Consider the following 22,953-nt stretch of genomic DNA (forward strand, 5'->3'; position numbering starts at 1 on the left):
TGCCTGGTTAGAGCAGCAGCATTGTCAGGTGAGCGTTTATTGAGGGATGGGTGTCATTTATAAAATCACAAAGCAGCAGTGCCAGCCACCAGAAGAGTTGGAAACGATGCTCCTCCATAGAAAAGAGGATGTGCAGAACCTTGCTTGGAATCTGCTCCCACTTTTTTTTGTTGTTTTGTGTGATCTCACTGCAGTGCACATCATAGCCCCCATAAATTATACCCTACCTACACTATTCATATGTACTCCACATGTCCTGGAAACACCACAAAGCCAAGCCATGCATTGTGGTGACACTGGGATCCAAACAAGATATCATTGCACATTAAAATTGTATTAAACTAATTGAAAAGTAGTTGAACATTGCTAACAAAAGAGGAATACTAAACATTAAAAGACAAGAGACTTCTCAGTGTTCAATAAAACCACGCCTTTCAGACAAATTAATTATTTGCATCATAAAAAAGAAATCCTAACAGTGAAAGAAAATATTCCAGAAGGAAGTGATGGATAAAAAAGCTTCAGGTGATTTTTCATTACATTAAAACCAATTCCCATTCTCATAAAATGTGCAGAACTTTACATCTTAAATAGCATATTTACCTTCAAAAATTACTTTCTTTTTTAGTCTTGCAAGAAATTAAACCTCAATTAGATAGGAAAGTATTTGGAACATATCCAGAAACAAAAAAACTACAGCTATTCCCCCATAAGTGGCACAGCATCTGTCAGGAGTTTTCTCATACCTTCAGGAAGATATCTCAGATTAAACCAACACTGTACTTGCTTTCCATGATCAGAGTTAATATTCTGCAGACCCAAACTGGCTGCCTTGTTTATTTCATAGTTTCAGTTTCTATTGCTGTACTTTACCCTGGCAAATAAATGGATGCATGAGGGGCTCGCCCTCTGAATAAATAATAAAATCTGTCAGATCTTCCTGTGCCTGGAATGAAAAGCATTCCATTCCTCTGTGATGCTGTGGAAGCTAAATCTTGTTGCAAGAGGTGGAATGAGCAGCCTTGGAATATGAACTAATGTGTGTTAGAGCTATGTCACCACCTTGATGGACTTCAGAATTCCATCTGAGACCAGAAGGGAGGAAAGGAAAATGCACTATACAAAATATGTCTTCATTTGAGGAGTAAAGTATTACTCAATGGCATTATACATTGTTAATAAACTTTCTTTATCTGAAACTATAATTTAATATTTATGTGTCTAATTTACATGTGACAAAGTAGCATATTCTAAAATTAGAGTGTAACCAGCAAACTATTAACTACTATAAACAATACCAAAACACAACTCAAACATATTTTCAGGAAACAATAGATACATTTTGGGCTGGGGAATGATTTAAATTGCAGATATTATTTTAAATACAGCTGTCAATTACAACTTGAAAAAATTTCTTCAAGCTCAGAAAGAGTTTCTCCTTAGGGATTCCTGGGTATATACATAAAGACCAAGAAGAGCACACCACCAAAAAGTCCCCTATTGGTTACTAGTAGGTACAGTCATAATTGTAAATGCTGATATTGTGTGTGGGAAATAATTTTCAATATCCATGGTATATGATGCACTAGACAATATCCCCTTGGAGCAGAAACTAGAGAAAATATCGTGCCCTTTATTATCTCTGTGGTTTCTCACGTGTAATAGACAGCAGAAGAATTGCACTTATTGTAACATTACAGTGTTAGACTGCAGTTCACCTTTTAGATTATTAGTGGCCATAATACTTATGATAGGTTGTGCCTTATGCAAAGATGAATAAAGATGTGCATTTAAATTAAAAAAAAAAACAAAACCAAAACTAACAAAAACAAGCAACCACTTACAGAACCAACAGTGAGGCTTAACATAACAAACATGCACTAACCCTACACTTATGCAAAACTAAGTTCTTCCAGGAAACTGTAACCAACTGTTGACCTTCCACAAAGGTAAAGGTTTTGTCCCTTGGTAATATGTTTGGACTTTGCAGTCGAATTCCAGTTTATTAGCTCATTGTCTGTAAATGTGCTGCTCCACTGTGGTATCCTTTAGCTGCCCTTGAGCTTCTGCAGAATCTGCAATCTTACAGTCACTTTTATTTAAGGTTTTATTGAGCCACAGAGTAAGTCCCCTTCAGTACTACAGAAATAGGCTTCCTTATTCATCCTCTTCAGGTTCCTGTGGTAAAATTGGTGTCTCCTCCTTTAAACAAGCACTAAAAAAGCCAAGGATTGTGCTGTAAAGGTGATATTTGCTTTTCTCAGAAGCAATGTTATGACCTTCATCTGGGTAGATCTGGCAGAGGAGAAAGGAAAAAAAAGTAAACAGTTTTTAAAGGCTTTTCAAATATTTAGGGCTCTAATTTTCTTTCTCTGATTTTCAACATGTTTTAGATGACAACAGGATGATAACATTAGTTTTATGGCATCAAGGAAAGCTAATAAAACCCAAAATAAGACTCATTCTCTTGGCATCTAACTTCCATAAAACAACACTGCAGTGGGATCTGCAGAAGTGAAAAAGTTTATATTCTCAGCCATTGTGCTTACAACAGTTTGCTTTAGTTGGCATTTTCAATAGTGCCTAGGCATCCAAATCCCATTAACATCCATGAGATTAATCACCTCATGCTTTTAGGGACCTCTCAATATTTCAGCTTCTAAGTGTTTGGCAAAACCCTTCTTTATTCATATCTTCCTACCTGGATAAAGCCCATCTTCTCTCTCTCCTGGGGTGGATGTGGGAATTTTTATCCCTTAAAACAAACACCACTGGGAGTTTCTCCTAGGTGAGGCTGAGGAAACATTTGCAGGCTGAATGAAGAAACCCAGGTCACAAGACAAGAGACCTGAGGAAACCTGAGGCAAAAGCTTCAGCTGCCCCTCAAAGCCAGGTTATCAAAGTTGCATGAGAACAGCTCAACAGGGCTCTTCTGGGAGAGCTCTGTCATCCCTGCTTCTTCCTCTCTCCACAGACCTCCACATCACCTCAGCTGCAACCACATGGGCAGCAGGAACAGATTCTACACCTAAAGTCCTTTTTCCTTGCTCAAGTGGCACCAATCCCCTCCTTGCCACCTCCTCCCTGACATGAGCTCACACTCCAGTGCAAGCTGCAGGATCACCCTGAGCCCAGCCAGGCTGAGGTTTGCAAAGGCCAAAAGCATCAGGAGTATCTGGAGATGCTGATTCAATCCAAACCCTCTGGCAGCAGCATCCATGTGCTCCAGGTGAGTCCCATGCAAGCCCATGCCTTGACAGAGGCTCTGTTGTGCTCTTGCAATGAATTTAAGTGTTGAAAATAAGGGGAAATTACACTCATTTGACCTAATACCTTTTTAGGTAGAAAGGGACCCAAAGTAGTGACATCTCCATGTTGCAATGAGTGCCTACAGACTCCAGAGCACTCTGTATAGAATTGTAGGATAAACAGGAAAAAAGATGAGAGAGAAGAGAAAGAGCCCAGGAGAATGACAAGATGATATAGCTCCTGACATCCATACTGACAGTGAGAAAAATGGGATTAAACAGAGTTCTAACTGCACATTGAGGTAATACCACTGTATTGTGGTAGAAAGGGTCATTTGCAGTTAAGAAATAGCAACAGGAGGTTAAATGTTCAACTCTGTTTATAGGAAAAGTCACAGGTGCACATACCTGCATAGTGTAATTAGCCCCAGCTTTTATTAGATGCTTAATTAGTTCTGCTGAATGCTGGAAGTGAACTTTAGCTGCAAGAAAACATTTGATATTATTAGAAACAGCTACATTAACATGAAATACTTAACTGTTACACAGCTTTGGCTGAAAACCTTTCCAGGCTCTGTAATTACTGGATCTGAAGCTATCTCTAAGGCCAGTCTCACCAGTGACAGGATGTTAGAGCAGAGGGTTTGGAGAAGGAGCTGGAAGCCCTGGGGGCAGCCACACTTTCCAGACACTTAGTGAGGACTCCTCTGTTTGCCCTTGATTTACACATACTGTGATAGCTTAGAGATGAGTAAAACCATTCTGTTTGAACATTGTGGCATTTTCTAATTTGCTTGAAAGAAAGCACACTGCATTTTCTATTACTTGCACAGAGTCATTACACCCCATTCTTCTTTAGGTAATGGACTTTCTGGAACCTATCAGTGTGGCAAAACCATTATTACCATGTCCTAACCCTGCAGTTTAGTTGCCAGTGGGCTGGGCAGGGTCACTGGAGTGATATTGAGTAGGGGTGCAGACAATGTAAAGCCTGAGCCCTTCATACCTGCTCAGTCACCCAGAATATTTTCATCCCTCCCCCCTGTGCTCTGGGGAGAAGCACTGGACAGGGTTTGCACCCATGTGGACCCATAATGGGTTTGGTAAGTCAGGGGTGACAGGCTGGCACCATGCCTGCTGTGCATGGCCACTGTCACCTCATCCCTTCAGACTAAGATCCCTTGCATTATCCCACGTGCACCAGAAAATACTGGGAAAGAAGGAGGCATGTCAGTCTGTATAGAGCAGCTGTTTGCATCACTGTAATTTGTGCCTGCATCAAAGCTCATTCTTTACACATCAGTTAAGAAACTTCAGAAGAATACACTGTAGTGAAATCTGCAATTTCAAATTATCTCAATTGATGCATCTTATGATTCATCCAAAGTGCTAGAACTTACCCTGTGTTACTCATCCTCTGTCTTAATCTACTGCTAAAACTATTGGTGCTATTAAAAGGTTCTGTGTAGCTTCAGCTTCAGAAGGTTTGGCAGTACCTTGTAATTAATTAGATGAAAAGATTAACTTCCCATTTGGTGATGTACTTCACCAGCTGTACTGATAATTCTGCAGAATTTGTATGAATTTAAAACAACATTAAAAATGTATGTGGCTCTATTAATAATTCATGCAATACCTTTCACTAGCAACACAGAGGTTCACAAGATTTAAACAAATTATAATGTACAGCACCTAAAAGGTGCAAATCCTCAGCAAAGAAAAGTGCCACCAGTTCAGAGTTAGAAGTGACAGTTGAAACAAAAGGAAAAAAATCCCATCAGAGGGAAAATGAAAGTGCAAATGTACTTGCTAGGTGTGTGCCTCATCAGCCCTTGAACACCTGCCTATTAAAACTCAGTTGCATCTGTAAATACTTACCATCAGCTGTCCCATGGACTATTAGCAAATCCACTTCTTTTAAACCATGAAGATTGTGTAATACACTGGATGCCTGGTGAACAAACACACACAAAGCTGTAATTGAATGGCATTTTAAGAGTAAAGTGGTCATTTTAAGTTACTTGTTTATGCTAAACTTACCTGATAGGTAATTTCATCTTTTGATGGAATCCCAAGGTATCTTTCTGAAAAAGCTGATGCTGCAAAAATAAATTAAAAAAAAATCAAAAAAACAAAGTTATAAACCTTGTGAATTCCAAGTTAGTTCTATTTTAAAACTCATCAATTCTGACTTAGAGTCAGAAGTTATTTAAGCCATGAAGTCGAGATGTTAATTTAGAGATACATTGTACCATTTTGATGCACCATTTAAACCCACTTTTAAGTAGTTAAAAAAAGAAACCAACCAAAAATCAATCAACCTCCCCCATCAAAAAAAAAACTCCAACAAAAACCCAACCCCAACCAAAAATAAAAAAAAAACCCAAATCCAAAAGAAAACACAAGCTAAAACCCAAAGAAAGTCTAACACAGCATTAAAGTAATCTGGTTTGGTTTCCTGTGCCCAAAACTTTCCATACAGAACCAAATAACCTGTGACTGAATAACAACATGGTTGATATTGTAGGGACTCATTGCTAACCTTAAAGGATTAATTCCTAATACAAGACTTGATTCATGCTGATATACATAAAAGGTTCTTAGGAAATGAGGTAATTGTAAAATCAGTGCTGTCAATAATTTTGGTGAACTGCCCCAGTGTCAGCTTTGCTTCCATTTAAAGGCCAGACCAAGACAATGAAGTGAAATCTCACAAACATTTTTATGTTATCTGCCCTTAGTTAAAATAAACAGCTGCTCCATGAATGAAAGGTACTTTGCATAAACTGTCACACAGGTTCAGGCAGGGAGTACTCACCATATAACTTCATATCTGTGATTGGGGCCACCACAGCTCCACACTTGAAGAGCCGCTCGCTGGACTTCAGGATCATGGACGTGATGTAGCCACCATATCCCTAACAAAGGGATTGAAATTTTGGTTGATTTACTTCATTCCAGCAAGAATAAAGCAAAAGGCCACTGATCTAGTGGTATCATTTTTACAGATCTCATTGATGTGGTCATGACTTTTAGTCTATGCAGTTAATAACAATTAGTATTGCACATTTCTCCACCATCCTCAAATCTAGCACATCTCCCCTGGAATAGCTGACACCAGAGAGCCATGAAACCTTTGTGAAAGCTTTAATTTGAAACCACAGATTTTCTTGAAATGACACTGGCAATCCATTTCTGTACACTTGTAATCATTCTAGACTCAGAGAAAATGAAATTCTGAATTGTGGCATCTGGAATTGATGATTTTCTTGTATGTTAGGGCTCCACAAATTTCTCTACTTGCCATTTTGTTATCCCTTCATCAGTACTGAAAAATTGGTATTTCTTCAGGTATTTTTTGTTGCTGCTGTTTTGTGTTCAGCACAACACACTTCAGGAAGATGAAATTACCCCATGACAGGAAAATGTAATGCAAAATACCAGCTGATCCAAAAAAAGATTATGCATCAAGTGTTTGCAGTTTTCTCATGGACTTTTATGAATGCTGGTTGCTCCTTTTCTTCATGTCTGAATGTTTATTGAACAGATGATTTCTGTGGAAGAATGGTAATAATTGAAAACCCTTTAACCTTATTTAAGAAATACAGGCAAAGAGGTTTCTTTTACTTTGCAATCAATCCATATTAAGTGGGAATGGACAGACTGAAGAGAATACCAAATAGGAGCTGGATTTCCAAAGGAGTGTGAGGGACTGAGTTATTCCTGTCCCATACAAATTTCAGCCCAGGAGGCCAAGAGCCATCCAGATTTGCTCAAGTGCAGGAGTAGATTTCACCTAAGACAGGGCACCTGTAATTTGTATAACTCAAAGAGTTTAAGAGAACAGCAACTTTCCTTTGCCTCTGGGTTTTCTCTGCTTTTACTTTTGTTTAATATTCTTTTTGTGTCTTGCCCGGTAGCTCCACAGCACAATTTTAATCCAAGGATAGGTATAGCCAGGTTATTTATTATTTATTCCATGTTTTCATTAAGAGCTTGTTTAATTCTCCTGGGAGTTTCTTCCCTTTGTGCCTGTGTCCTTGCTTCCAGCCAGGCTTTCCAGGACAAAAACACCACAGAGTGAGTTTTTAATAAATTCTTAGAATCATTTCACAGTGACATTGCTATTCCATATGCCCTGATGGAAGAACATGTGGTGCCTCACTCATCTGCTGGTTTCTGGGGTTGCAGCCTAATTGCTGCACTTTGAAGAAAGATGTTGGCTGTAGAATCCCAACTGATTTTTAAACTCTCTTTTCACTTCCATGAATAAAACCACAAACCCCATGGAACCACACTTGGCTGTCTAGCAGCTCAGAAAGGCCCTTGGATCACACATCACTTAGGCTGCCCTCCTCACAGAGATAAGCAAGGGGGCATTGGCAGATTGCCTGGCAATTTTCCCCACTGTCCCCTTCTGAACAGTCTTGTTTCTCTTGTGCCTCATTGACATCACCAATTGTGACAAGAATTTTACTTCTGTGCAGTTCTGAAACCTCTTAAAGAGCTCCTTGAAAGTGTGCATAAGTCCAGCTTTATAAGATCAGCATTAAGCCATTCCAAAATCAATTTATTTTCAAGCAAAGTGCATATTCCGTTTCCATCAGTAAAGCAAATTTAATGCATAGAAAGAAAAAAAACTTGTTTCCCTATCATGTTCTTGCATGTGATAAAAAAGAAATGAGTTTTAAAGTAGATTTTTAATTGACTCTGAAACAAACAGAGTGGAGGAAAATACAATTAACCCTAAGAAGCTGTTAAATAGATTTTTTATTATTAATTATAAAACTGACTTTTAAATTTTATGATTTTTTTTTTCTTTTGACAGTAAAAGAACAACTCTGAAAGGTTAACTTGGAAAAGGGAAATTTCCCTGAATTCAAAGTAGTGTTGAAAGCTTATTGAATTTCCCACTCTTCATTCCTCAACACTTCTTTCAGAAAATAAATGCAGGAACATGGCAATCAATAATATTGTGTGAAAGAAAAAAAAACTGGGGGTAAGTCTGGGCAGATATGTAAAGCCATGGTTACATGCAGTATCTTCAGTAACTGTCTCATCACATCACTCTTAGGGAAAAATATACTGATGAATCTCTGGCAGAAAGCACGTGGGAATTTTCAGGTAGCAAGGAAAAGAATTTCTGCAGTCAAAACCAAGCAATGGGACTTCATTCCAGAAACAGGATCTTCAATCAAATGACTGAAAGAGGAAGAGGATGTGGAGAAAAGCTGATGCTTCTATGCATGTGTACTTTCATATACACTGGTAACAGGCATTAAAACCTGGATGGAGGTGTGTGCCACAATCCCCTGGTGGGTGGAATTGGCCCTGCTTGTGCATCCTCAGCTGGAAAATCTCTGGCTCCTCCCTTACAACCCAAACACTGGTTTTGACCCAAGTGAAATTCTTGCAGTGAGAGTTTCTTTCTTAGCTCAAGGAGTGCAGCAAGAGCTCAGATCTTTGAGGAAGGTCGTGCTCATGTAGAATGTTAATAACAGTCACAAACATCAGCCAGTCCTCAAAATGCTGCCATGCAGGAGGTAAATGTCAATCTCCTCATCCTGCATCCAGACAGACTGAGACAGGCAGGTAAAATGACTTGCCTGAGGCTGTGCAGCAGCTCAGCAGCACTGAGAGCTAAAGCACTTCATGGGGAAACATGCTGCTCCTAAAAATGATGACTGGGGGGTACTTGATCAGGATTTGTTACTGCTTTGATCTCAAAGGAAGATAACAGCTTCATTTTTAATAATAATAAAAAAAAAACTTTAAAAAAATTAAAAGCTTGCACATGCCAGTTCATAGATGAAGCAGCAGTTGTGTGGTGTTTCTAATTGCTGCTTTTTAATAGACATCAGTAAAATGCTGTTTAGTTGCTACTAAAAGTCGAGCCTGTGCCTCGTTGTATCTCATGCTGGGGGCAATGACATGCAGCTGATAAAATAACAAAGGCAAGATTTCTCACTGGTGCAACAAGGAACTTGCTGACAGTACCACAGGGTAGGTGCTCAGCTAGGCCCAAGGGTCAGTAAAACATTCAGATATAAAACCTGTAGTTTATAGGACAACATTGTCAATTTAACTGCAGCCCAAATATAAAACTGTAAGAAACAAGCTTTCACAAAAACCAAGCCCCTATTAAAAAGTTCTAAAGAAAACAAAAGCAGAATTTTTAACAAATGCTTTCTCCTTCAGATTCTGAAATGCAAATAGTGTTATACCATAAAACTGATTTTATTGACTTAAATACCGGTTCTGAGGAAAAAATACTGTGCAGAACAGACAGTAAACTATGGATGGCTTTTCCCCCTTGTTTTAATAACTGTAATGGTCTTAGGAAAATATATAAATATATTATGAACTGACAGTACTTTCTTAAAGAATCATGATGATATAGCCTGCTATTTTTGCATATTACCTTTCCAAATATACCCAGTCTCTTAGGATCAATGAAGGGCTGTTTCAGAAGTGATCTGAAAGGAAAAAAAAATCTTTTTTTAATTTGGGCAGAGTAAAATGGTGGATTTTACTTCCTGAATACAGTATGTAAAGACCATTATTTGTGCATTAAGGAATTGCCATACATGGAGATCAGGTAGAAGAAGAAATTACACCCATATTAGTAATACTGCATTGGGAAATGTGATTTGTTTCCTAATTTCTTTTTTTAAGGGAAACAGTTGGTGTTTGGCCCATGTCACCTAATTTAGATATCTGAATTTAAGCATCTTGTCTAAATTATCCATTTACATCTGCTTTTCAGTGAATGGAGACAAGAGAGATCCCTTTAGCATTCCTACACATGTTGGAATCTTCTCTCAGTCTGGGGAGGATGATCCTTCAGAAATGCCAGGATTTTCCACTGACTACAGCTTAAATGACTGGCTTTAACCAGGTGCCTATCACCAGCTAAAGGAAGAAAAGATGAATAGAATGAATAGAACTTCTTGAATCTAAGTAATTAGAAAAATAATTAATTCTCTCATCAAGGCCATTAATCATCTATGATGAATTTTATACAGAAAAGACAGAATGACCTGAGGGGAAATATCAGACTCAGCTGCTTATTCATGGAATGGTTGAAGCATCAACCCCTTTCAAAAGAAGAAAAAATACCTGGCTTAAAATCTGTCTTTTCCTGGAAAACCCCAGAAAAAGTCCATCCAAACTTTGGTATGAGCCATTTTGACATGTGCACCCTGAGTAAGGAGTGTTGTCAAAGCTGTACTTGAGTACTCCACAGACAGAAATTACTCTTTTCTGCAGCTGGTAGACTTCTATCAGTCTAAGAATGATAATGCAAATGAGGAATAACAGGCATTTGCCAAAATTTTGCTCTCATGTACACCACCAGAACTCCATTTGCTTTGTGGGATTAGTCCAGAACTCTGTGGTGGAAATGAGAGAGAGCAGTATCCTATGGTACAGACCTAAAATATTGTAACACAAATGCATTTATATGTTAATGTGGACAGCAAGAAATTTACCTACAGAATATGGACATATATGAATTAGCTCAGGTGGCAAATTTGGATTGCACAGAGCAGGACAGCTTTATCAAAGAGAAACACCAACTCAAAAAAAAAAACCCCAAAACACCTCTTTGATTTTTCACTTGCTGTTTGTAACGGAAGGATTACATGGAAAAAACAAACATTAGCAATGCAGAGAGAACATTCTGGGCAGTTTTAGTCCAACTGCTCATCCATCCAGGTGGAGGCAGGGGGAAAGAGAAGAGGCTGCACATACTTACTCTACAGCTGCTATTTGGTCCTTCACTTCCACTGATCCTAAGCAGCGGTGCACCTCCTGCAGGATCTTGAGGCCTTGAAATCCACTCCCTCTGCCATCAAACCGAGCTACGATGACATTATCAGAGTTGACAAGCACTGAGTCCCAGTCAATGTGAAACTTATCTGTAACCAACTGGCTGCCTGGAGCTTCATCACTGCAAATACCAACACACCAGACACAAACGAAGGCTATTGACAATGTGATGCACTGTGCCGAGCTCTGATATTTTATTTAACCTACGTGGCAGAGTTCACTTGGTTATGCAACCCTGCTGAGCTACTGTCACTTCCATCAATACCATCCCATTAGGGCTGCAAGCCCTGCAGCAAAATCATTTCTTTAACTTTATAACCACTGTGCTGCAGTGCTGCCAATACCTGAATACACTTTGATTGAAGGACACAGAAAATGAAAGCAGGTGGTGCTGTTTATAACAAAAGTGAAGGAAAAACCCCCAAACATAATTAGTAATGGCTAGCTCAGTTCTGAGAAGGCTCATGCAGAATTTGTAAAATCTCACTGAACACACAAAAAGGTAAAATTTATTCAGCACCCTGATTACCATTTTGTAGGATATATAATACTATTAAGAAGGATGTCATCTGAGAAAACAAAAATAATTGCATTATTGTATCCCTGAATAGATTTCTTGAAATAGAGTACAAAGAAGACTAAAGCATACACTGGAGAAAATTGTATTTTCTCCATCCAAATTCATAGGAAGAAATGGATCCAGGCAGGAGTGATAAGTCTATTTTATGACTAAAAAAAAAAAAATGTGGTTTACAGCACAAAAGGTGAAATAGAATGGGAGAATGCAGTTTCTAGAAGAACAGTAAGATTTTCCATTGAAGTCAAATCACTATTTTCCTTACAAAGAAAATCAAATGCCTGTTTTAAAAGGGAAGTTTGCCATTATTTTCCCCCAAGATAAACACAGAATAAAAGAACAGGCTACCATGAAGTTGTACAAAATGCAAAATAGTTCTATGCAGGCTGCATCTGCCAGTGGAATGCAAATTAAAATGTAAAAGTGTCTGTGCTGGCTGTATGGAAATTAAATTGGATGGTCTGTGGGAATATCCTGTCTAAGGTGAAAGAAAGATGAAGACAGAAATTATTATTTTGCCAAATAGACTTATGTAAACCCTGGGGAGGAAAGAGAGATAAAATATCCTACAATAAGTGCTGTCTTAAAAATACAATAACGTGCTGATTCAGTATGTGGCTTTGGCTGTGGATAACAAACACCATCTTCAAGGTAATCACTCAGTTAATTAGCAAGCATATGATGAATTCAAATTCAGTCAGACCTATCTATTTAGTTGCTATATCATGTACTGAAATCAGCATTACTTAGTTACAGACTCAGCCACAACATGTTATGCTTGATTTACCATTATCTTGCACATCAGGTTTATACTTGGCTTTATAAAAAGAAAAGAAGGGCATTTTTTTGGTGTGCTTAACCAATTCAGCTGTGATTACACTAATTACTAACATTGCAAAGCAATGAGTCTGGAAATACTGTCAAGTGAGCTCTGCAGAAAACACACAATTCAGGAAGTATATAATTATTATTATTTGCAGTAAGGAGAACAATACTTCCAATTTCTTCTCATTGCACAGAGGAAGGTTTCAGAAGCACTGTACACTGACACAGATGTTTTCACAAGGAATTTATCATTACTTCCAATAATAGGAGCCTCAGACCAGTTACAATTATTTGTAAGTTCTTCCAACTTTCCACAATATGTCAGAAATATCCATGTTTGACTAGATAACTTTCCAACAGATTAACACATTCCACACAAGTGAAAATATTGTTAGTCAGCCTGTTTTTCTCCCTTTAAATAGGAGAACAAAGCTAACACAGTGTTCATGATTTATACATGTTCTATATTCAGGCTGCACATACATCTGGTATACACCAGATATATTCAGTATGTATATGGTATACACCATACATATAGATATGTTGCATTCCTAGACACTTAGGAATAGGGGAACCATTACATTTATAAGCCTTTCTCTAAGCCAGAAAGTACTTAAAACCAAAATGTGTTTTAAATCACAAGTGATACCCTCAGTGAATTTCTCCAATTATAAAGGAGCAGCAAACAGAACCTCAGCAAGTTTCTCAGTGGGTGAGAACTGACAGTGATGGTTTCTCAAGCTCCTTTTTGAGGTCATAGCTACTTTTGGGCCCACAGTTTAAACACTACATATTGTCCAGCCCTGCATGATGGGTTGTTTGATGCATTGCTTTAGGAAGCAATTTTCCAGCAGCTAGTTCATTTCAAGAATGTCCCTATAAGTAGTCTTTGATAAGCATTTAGAGTTATTTCCATTGAGGTATATATCAGAACTCCCATTAGCACCAAAGGTCTCTTTACTCTTCAGCTGCCACTATAAAATGGTGTAACTGAGGTGTGCTTCTGTCCTCCACAGAGAGACAGCAGACATATATTTCCCAATACTTGCATTATGCCTCTCTATATGTCTTCTGCACTTTTAATGGCTTGTTCTCAAAGCTGCACAAAATATTCACTTTCCAATCCTACTGCCTTATCTTGCTATCAGTCCCAAGAGTGCATTCACAGGGGGCATAAACAGGTTTGATTGTTTGTGCAAGACCTGAAACTTTCATCAGCTCAAAACCAGGTAAACCAACCCCTGCTTGTGACCAAAATATAAGAAAACAAGGAAACAAATAAACAAACAGAAACCTCTTGGAGACAATTCAGTGCTACTCTAAAGAATACTTGGGTTTTTCCTCCCTCAAATACCAGGACAGTCTTTCCACTGATTCAGTTTTAAAATATCAGCTTACATACTGGACAACATTAAATGACATTAAATAATAGATACTGATATTTAAGATACATTATCTACACATTTGAAGGAATGAGGTTAATTACGACCAAAGCAAAATAAAGAATGATTATCAACTCTGATTTTATTACCAAGATTAAATGCCAGAGTCTTTATTTAATCATTTCCTGTATGTTACCAAGAAATGTTTCTTCCAACTTTTTTAATGAGTAAGGCAAACCATAATGAGGAAATCAAGGACCTGGAATTTAAACTTTGATCTTAATTATATAGAAAAGAGATGGTAATCACTTCTTCAGGCAATTACCAGGCAGCTCTTTAATATATAGATACTGTGTGTATTACATCAGAAGGAAACTGAGTGTGAAATGTTATCAGTGGTTTAGGAGAACAAATGGAAGAAAGAAAAGTGTTTTAATCTATTTAATATTTTATGGGCTACTTATCACAATTCTGGGAAGAAAAAGAGTGCCAGCCAACATGTTTCTACATGAGATTTGTTAGACATTCCAGCCATCCAGATGGACATAAATTTTAACACAGTAATACAATGTGAGTATTGCAGCTTCACAGCTGCTGATGGATGAATGCTCACACAATCTTCATGCTGATGGTTACAGATAATCAGTCCTGGTCCTTAAGCTGAGCTTGAGCCTACATGGAACTGTGCTCAGCTCACACCCAGTTTCACACCAGGACCAGATTCCTCTGGTACAAGCCTCCTTCCAGAATTCAGCCTTAACACTCAAAGCACCTAGAGGCCATGTGCTGGAAGTTCAAATTTACCTGCAGATATCCTTGCATGAATACAGAAGCCTTTTCATAGTCTTGCACCCTGAAAATGGCTACTAGCTTTCAGTGATTTGGAAAAAACCCCAAAAAGATCACACCAAACATCATTCCCTTCATAAAATCACTCATCATCCACCTTCTTTCCTTCCACCCTGCCTCCTCTTTTTTCCCTCTTCAAAGTGCAGTGCTACTGAGATGGAAAGCAAACCCCACTTCTCTGCTAATACTCCACTTTTCTGTTCTTGTATCTTCTGGTTTTATATTTCTTAAGTGCATGTTGCCTGGATCAAGATGTTTTATAGAATCTCCTCTTCCAAGAAAATGGACACACAATTAAACCAACATTCTTACCAAGGACATTGGTAAGCATTCATTTTCAAAGGTTTTTCTCTCAATAGCTGGAATATAATGATAATTATATAATGGCTGAGAATGGAAGAAAGAAAGCAGGAGCAGTTGAACAGTACAAAAGACAGCACTTGTTATCAGCCCCCAACTCTCATCTAACACTGCTGGCAGGAAGAACAGGGTGTTTCTCCATCAGTCCCAACAGTACCACTCTGGGACTCAGAAAAGTCAAGTACCTGGGAAATTATATCATCTACACAACTAATCAATGTTCCCTATAAAAACTACATGTTCTCTTTGGACCTGAATACTTTTCTCTTTTTTTTTTGGAAGTAGTACTTCTGATCATGAAATAAACCTTAGGATGTCAATTTGGAGCTGTGTGGGTCAAGAAATTACCCCCTATACACCCACAGATATCCAGCCATTCTTTCTCAAGAGCTAGGCAGAATTTATTTGGCTCGAATAATCATCCCACAAGGGAGCATCCCATAATTTCAGTGACAGTTTGCAGTTTTATATTTCATTTGGGGAACTCTTTAATAGAAAAAGGGATTGCTGGCAACCTTAGCTTTAAGTCTGTAAGAAGCTGCTGAAGAAAAACAGCTTAATATAACTTCTTTTTCTTCTAGGGAAGGGGAAGACACAAAACATGCTACAGTACATGGGCCAGGACAGACGTAAAAATTCCAGTTTCATACTTTCTCTAGTGCATAGGGTCTTCTAAAAATAACCCTTGCTAAAGCTAACATGGAGAATTCATGCAAAGATAAGAATCTGACCTAAAAGAACCAAAGTCTTTATATTTTAAATGTAAGCACAACAATCTGTATTCATAAATTAATGACTTTCCTTTTTATCCCATATGCCTATCATAAAAAAACCCCAGAAGAATTATAAAACATAAACCACACATCATGACTTGGCCACATTATTTGCTCACTGGGTACCAACAGCTTTGGTAAATTTAAATTCAGACCCTGCCTCAATACTGTTCTCACTTCTTTCAACTCTTAACATTGAAAAACAATTCAAAGCATTTTCTTTAGCCTATTTTTTTTCCTCTTCCTTTTCCTGTGATTTCTGGCCTTGGACTTCTCAGGTTTCTGATCTTTCCCTTTTGTCTTCTCTAGGTTGTACACGAGTTTATAACCCTTATTTTACCACAGCTGTGTATGGCAGATGATGTATTTACTGGGATCCTTGAAAAGGGAAGTGTTGCACTGCTGACACCTCCGTGTCCCCTTGCTCTCAGAAACAGGAACAGGCACAAGAGTGTGCAAGTCCCTGCAGGCTGCTGGGGTCAATTCACAGAGTCACTTTGCCTTTGGCACTCGAGTAAGAGCTGCTTAAAATATAACCATGCCTCCAAGATCATGCCAGGAAATGCTGCAAAGATGAAATAAAATCCATGTGTCCTGTTTCTCCACAAGAGAAGAAAAAATATCTTCGTGAGCCAATTAAAGCAGAAAGCTTCCACAACAGCTGATAACTGCAACTGAAAATTCTGAGTTTTAAAACACAAACTGGGATTAGAAAAAAGCAGGTTTGTGCCTTCCTCAGGGTCTGTAAACACCTCACATCCAACAGGAAGGATCTGTGCTGTCACAGAGGGGAGATCTGCTCCAGTGACACAGCTCAGTAACGTGGCATTTTCATGAATTTATCTGTGCACTCCTACACATCTGTTACTGAAATTCACATCAGTTCTTTCCAGCCAGGACTGGAAGAAGCTCTGTAGGTCCAGGAAAGCTCTCTCCACCCATGCAGAGTTCAGGTGCAGAAAGGAGAGATGCCCTGAGCTGGCCATCACCTTTTCCCAGACAGGCTTCAAGCACACTCATGACTCTGTTCCTTCCCCTGCTGCACATGTGCAGACACACAACTCAAAGGCTGACTCTCCCTGCAAGAAACAGACACCCCACCTTCCTTTAAATGAACAGCACAGGTTTTCAGGGAATTCCATCTTCCTCTCCTACAGCTTTTCTAGAAAAACCAACAGACTTTGGATCATGCCTATCACACCTTCAACCACTGATGATCAAAAGTAACTTTTATTTCATTCTGGTGTTCCTAAAAGCAGTTTTGCTTCATGCATCTCAACTGAGCCACTCCTGGAAGCTCTACTCATTTCTCTCAGGTATAAAAAGGAGCTGATGTTCTGAGTGAGATGCTCTGTGGGCAGGATCAGCAAGGGTCCAGGAAACACTGCAGACTACTTGGAGCTACACCATCAGAAGCAGCAGTGCCTCCCAAACATGAAAGTACAGCAAAGCACACTCAGGTCTGACTAGCTCAAAAAAACCCCAGGCATCTCTACCAGACAACACCAGTCACAAAATCTTCCCTAGAACGAAGCCTTTTCATTTCTCAACTCAAATCCATGAGATATTTTTTTTCCTACAAAAAGGGAAAAAAAAAAAAAAAAAGGACCAAAAAAATCTAACTTCAGATTTAAATATTTTCATGAAGCACTTTTTTATTATTTTGAGATATTCCAAATGGATACTTACATTATTAATAGAAGGGCATACTGGTTTCGATCCGTGAAATCTTTTGGCAGTGACAACTGTAAAGGGAATTCTTTTAAGAAAAGAATAAAACATTAAAGGCTGGTAGTTACACAGATGAAAAACAGTAACATCATAAGAAAGCTTTTGGCTTGCAAAAAAAACATTTTGCCAGATTTACCGTAATCCTCAATGTGAAGCATTTTGATTTCAGTCTTGTAATTCTTTTTCTTGAAAACAACTTCTTTCAACACAGGGTTATTTTCCAAAATATAAAACTCTAGAAAACAGGAATAAAAGCCATGTTGAAAGGCATGGAGAATCATCACACCAGAGATACATCAAGATTTAAAAAAGTTAAAGAAACAGACGAGAAATGCAATGATCTTGCAAATTCATCTTGCAAATAATCTTGTAAATGAATTCCTTCTGTAAATACTTTTTTTATAGTGCAACTACTTCTCAATTCAAAAAGATACACATCCAGTTCATTTTTCTGGTTTTGACAGGCTTTGTTTTCATGAAGCACTACCAAGGAAATTTTTAATGACCAACATGAACATCAGCATCTCTGAGAAATCCTAACAGCAGCTGCTGCAGCACAAGGCTGCTCTGCTGGGCAATATCCTGAGCCTCCTGCAGCCATCCTTTTCCCCAATATTACCTATTCCAAGGCAATATTTAACCAGCACAGCTACATGTGGTCACTGCATGTCCTCACTTGTCTTCTGCACTTCAGCCAAGAGCAAGGCAATCAGCTGGGTTTAAAGCTGCAGACTAATTTGAAGCAACACTTTTACACAGGAAAGAATGGCTAATTTGTTCTTTTTTTTTTTTTTTTTAACTCAAATTACTGATCTTGCTTCCAAAATTTAGATTATTTTAATTAAATAATAAACTCTTCATTTAGGGCCAAAACAGATAATCTGAAGAGAATGCTTGTTCTGGGCAGTCAACCAAAATGGTATAATTATAGTCTGAGGATGGAATAATTGAAATAATCCTTAATCATTCCTTTATGAATTGAAGAGGATAATCTAATCTTGCACTGAAACACTAATGGTAAATTATCTCTCTTATTATTTGGCTTTTTGTTGTTACAACAAACAACATCCCTCTATCCTGACCTGCTTTATTTTACTCTAAGGTGCTGCACATAAATCTCTATTTCAGTAATTCACACTCCATAGTGCTTTAGATGCAGGTAATAAAGAGCAAAAGCCTGCATTCACAGAATTAAGCAGCTCCACACAAGTCTAAAATACATTTTATTTGAGCACTAGCTACCCTTTATTGAGCTGGATAAAACTCCCTGCCCTGGGTGTGCTCTGGCACTGGGCTTTGCAAACACAAACAATGGCATTTAAAAAAAAACAAAAAAGAAAAAAAGAAAACTAAAGTGCAGATATTAATTAATACTTCATAGCATAGCACTCTTTATTAGGATTGTACTTCAACATGCAAGATTATCTCCACTGAACAGTGACTGATCCAGGACAAAGGGAATGCAGACAGGCACAGTTCAGGATTTCTAGATTCTGGGAAAAATCCTGGGGATAATCCAATTAATGAAATGAGGATATGTAAGAGTTGCTTTAGTGCTTTTGAATGAAAAGTTGTCTCCCACTCCTATAATCCACACCTCCCTGCTAGTGGAGTCACAGTGGAGCTGGAGGTGGCAGAGTTGTTACCTCTGCTGCACCACCAGGAAAGTTCAGCTGATGAAGGACAGTCTTCCACTAAAAAGCACCTCAGCAGCCAGGAAACAGTAACAGATTTGGCATCAATATACAAGAAAATAATGAGTAAAACTTGACAAACAGAGGTATAGAACACTCTCCTAGGTCAGCTTTTATGACCAATCATCCAAGGACTGTACCTGACTTCAACAAAACTGGATTGTAACTTTAAAACCATCTCTAAAAATACAGGAGGTGTACTGCAATGGCAGCAAGATCTACATAGGAAGTGAAAAGGATGAAGACCAACCTGCCCTCTAATTGACTCAAGTGTAAACAGAAGATGAGTCACATGCATTTAGTCCAAAAGATATCTAAAAATCTGGAAATGCTTTAGTCTTTTGATTGAGTGCTCTCCTTACCATTTGCTGATGTGAATGCTGCTAAAAGGTAATTAATAGGAATTTATATGAATTAGTTTTCATGTACTTGCATGACATTTTCATGTGCTTACTTTCCCCTCTCCCACACTCCCCAAAGAAATTAGGGATGATAACAAAACTTGCTTATTTCATAAGGTATACTCACTTTCAGTATTACTTGTCCTGTGCACACTAACAACTGGAACACCTGGTCCTGTTTTGAGGAGAGAAGAGGAAGGTGAGGTAGTTTGTACTCTGCAGTTCAGTGACAAAGAATGGGAGCACCAGTTACCACCCAAGGCAGGATCCTGGAAGCTCCATACACACAATTCCCTCCAAACACAGCAGGAACTCCACTGGTACCTCCCAGAAGTGACACAGGCTGGGCTACAGGACCAGCAAAGTGTGAAACAGTCACTGCCTTCTGCCTGTTCAGCAGCCCAGACCCTGCACCCAAAAGGAACATTCCTTTTTTTTTTTTTTTTTTTTTTTTTAAATCATCTCAATGTTTCAGTTTTAAGTGATGGATAAAAATTATGCACTTAATGGTACTGTGTAAAATATAGCAGTTTGACATTTAGAAATTTTAGGTTGACTGTGAAATGAATTAAGGATAATATCCACTTATTTTCTCTATGGAAAAGCTACAGAGGTGTTGAAAAATATATTTAACATAATTTTCTGTTTAAGAAGCTCCCTTGGTATGCCAACTGCAAAACCAACAGCATCCCAGTTAAATCTAGGTGTGATGTAATCTAATCCTATCTCACTTACTTTATTTTCACTGTTCCACTAAGAAACTAAAAATCAGAAATAATTCTTCATGCCAACGTGTACTGTGCAAATGCCCAAGGTGGTTGTGAAACTGGCATGACCAAGCATTCAGAATCCTCAGAAGTGGCTGAGTCTGCTGTCCCTGCTCTGAAGATCCCCACCAGTGTAAACCTGAAAAGGAAAATCTTGTGTCCCCATCCCCAGCATGGGTTTTACACATGGGGATCTCTGTTTTACCTCAGAGTTCCAATTACAAGCATTCAGTCACTATCATGCAAGGAAGAACAATGCAGAAAAGCTGAAGTCCCTGAGGACCCCATGGCACATGAAGGCATGGCCCCTTTGAAATTAGGAGTTACAACTCTCTTTTTGAGAAAAAAAACAATTCCCTTTGAGAGTTCAGAGACAGAGCTTAACTTATGTGTTTTGATAGGTTGTCTCTCTCAATTAATTATGGCATGAGCCTAGGGAAATGTAAATACCTGAAATAAATAGCATGATGACATTCACAGCCTTCACTGAAGATTTTTATCAGTTTCATTCCCTCCCTCAAGGGGGACGATTGACAAAAATCTTACAGGTAAATTGTTGACAAATCACAGCTTTCTGCCTTAGCTCTCTAAGATAATTTCTTCAGATGTCTCTTTTGCTTTGGTTTGTTTTTTATTTCCAGCTCTTTTTACTTCTTCTAAATTTGCCATTTTGCTTTTAATTCTTACTTAAGAAAGATCATGTCTGAGGGGGAAAGCACCATCATTTTCTAGCCTATCTCTATTTGTCATACTGAAAAATGAAAGGATGATGACATTTTGAAAAAAGGGAGATTACAGTAGATTAAAATGCTGATCACAGGGGAAAAAAGGACAAATTTGTGTCGCAGGCACTGTGTTACAGAACAAAGCACAGGATTTCCACTGACCTCCTATCACCAACCCCAAACCCACAGCTTATTTCCTGCTGTATCAAAAGGGAGAAATAATTACTCCCTTTCTAAACTAAAAAAAAAATCTTGCTAGTGTTTGTGAAGTGCTAAAGAAAAAATCCACAAGCAATGTGGAAAGCAAGTGCAAAGGATGTGCTTGCCAAAACTGAGAGGCTGAGCAGCCAGCCCTCCATGTACCAGGCAAGAAATAACTCCTCACTCAGGAGAGTCTCTGGAGATGGATATAGCTGGCAAAATGAGAGATCTCCTGGCTGAGGGAAACTAAGAAGGAAAAACTATCCTAATAAAGGTGCTTGTGGGTAAACAGGAAGTTGAAGAATTGAAACTCATACAGATCAAACCAGTCCAGAGTTCCCCAAGGGTTTTTTCTGGGCAAATTGCTTTTGTAACAATTCAGTGAAGGCTTTTTGCTGTGGGAAAATGAGTGTGTATGCACACAGCAGATGTGCCATTTGTCTCCTCGAAGCAGTTTGCCTCACACTCTCACAAGCAGAAGAGTTTTGGTGCCAGTTCTACAGTGACTTTGCCATCAAGTTTGATCCTGCCAAATGCCCAGCCCAGCCCTGGCTCCATAGGGACACAGTGCTGCTGTTCCTGCCAAGCTCTGAAAAAACAGGAGACCCTGAACAACTCCCAGCCAGCACTAACTCTACATTAATGTCAGAGGCAGAAAAAATTAATGACAGTTCAGCATCCCTGCCCAACACCTACAGCTCAGGGAAATCTACTGCAACTCAGTGGAGTGTAGGTTTAACCCTGGGAGGATGATCTACAGCCTTGCCAGCTCAAACAGAGAACTGCCAAAGTCACTGAAAGTCGTGAGCTTGTGAGTAATCACATGCACAGCCCCCTACTGGCATCCACATTTTTATATCAAAGAAGCACATTAAAAATTACAGGCTGAATACACTTTGCTAAAATAGTAACAAGATGCTTTTGGATCCCAGAACATTGCTGATTCAGGGCAAAAAGCTCTTCCCAATTTATCAACCCCTCTCTCTTGAAAGAATCTGAGATTTACCCCATAGGGATTACATCAAGCACAAGGGAAAACTCTGCTTAAAGCATGAGGAGCTCATTATTCAGAGAAGGACCACTCAGATTATCTCCATCACTTCTGCTGCACATTGAACCATGTATAAACCATACAATTTGTGCATTCTTCTAGGCAGCTATGCACTGTAGGTGCATTTCCACAAAAAACCCAAAAAAACAAACAACAACAAAAAAACTAGCAAAACCAAAAACAAACCCCTTATTTTAGCCAATATATATTCATAGTTTCTTTGTTTGGATACATTCAATGCTCAAGTCAGCAGGTATTTTATTTTTGTGTGGGGAAAAAAAAAAGGAGAGTTGTGAAAGAAAGGGAGAAAAAAGCATGAATATAAAATGAGCTATTCATATGTATTTCAGATGAATTGTCCTCTACTCTTTGCACTCTGATCCTAGCAATGAAAAAACAGTGAAGGGATGGCATAAAATTTTGCAAGTTTCAAGGGCAACAGACCTACCTATGTATTTTTTTATGCATTGTTCATTTCACCACTTATATATCAGGTTTTTTTTCCTGTGTGTAAGTTATAAATTTCTCTGTGTGGGATG

General features: G+C 38.5%; 1 protein-coding gene across 3 annotated transcripts in view; it reads right to left on the reverse strand.

The window, feature by feature from the left end:
- Positions 1-315: 315 nt before the first annotated feature.
- Positions 316-22,953, reverse strand: part of DPP10 (dipeptidyl peptidase like 10) — a 410,129-nt gene continuing 387,491 nt past the window's right edge. For all 3 annotated transcript variants that reach the window (XM_056496455.1, XM_056496456.1, XM_056496454.1), the window contains exons 17-26: positions 19,798-19,845; positions 17,712-17,810; positions 17,534-17,603; positions 11,005-11,199; positions 9,670-9,724; positions 6,067-6,166; positions 5,289-5,347; positions 5,127-5,199; positions 3,657-3,730; positions 316-2,295 (exon numbers count right to left, since the gene is read on the reverse strand). In XM_056496455.1, coding sequence (XP_056352430.1) covers positions 2,158-2,295; positions 3,657-3,730; positions 5,127-5,199; positions 5,289-5,347; positions 6,067-6,166; positions 9,670-9,724; positions 11,005-11,199; positions 17,534-17,603; positions 17,712-17,810; positions 19,798-19,845 — 911 coding nt within the window. In that variant the 3' untranslated portion in view covers positions 316-2,157. The remainder of the gene's footprint in view (positions 2,296-3,656; positions 3,731-5,126; positions 5,200-5,288; positions 5,348-6,066; positions 6,167-9,669; positions 9,725-11,004; positions 11,200-17,533; positions 17,604-17,711; positions 17,811-19,797; positions 19,846-22,953) is intronic.

This window comes from Oenanthe melanoleuca, chromosome 7 (genome assembly GCF_029582105.1).
Source record: "Oenanthe melanoleuca isolate GR-GAL-2019-014 chromosome 7, OMel1.0, whole genome shotgun sequence".
NCBI lineage: Eukaryota > Metazoa > Chordata > Aves > Passeriformes > Muscicapidae > Oenanthe > Oenanthe melanoleuca.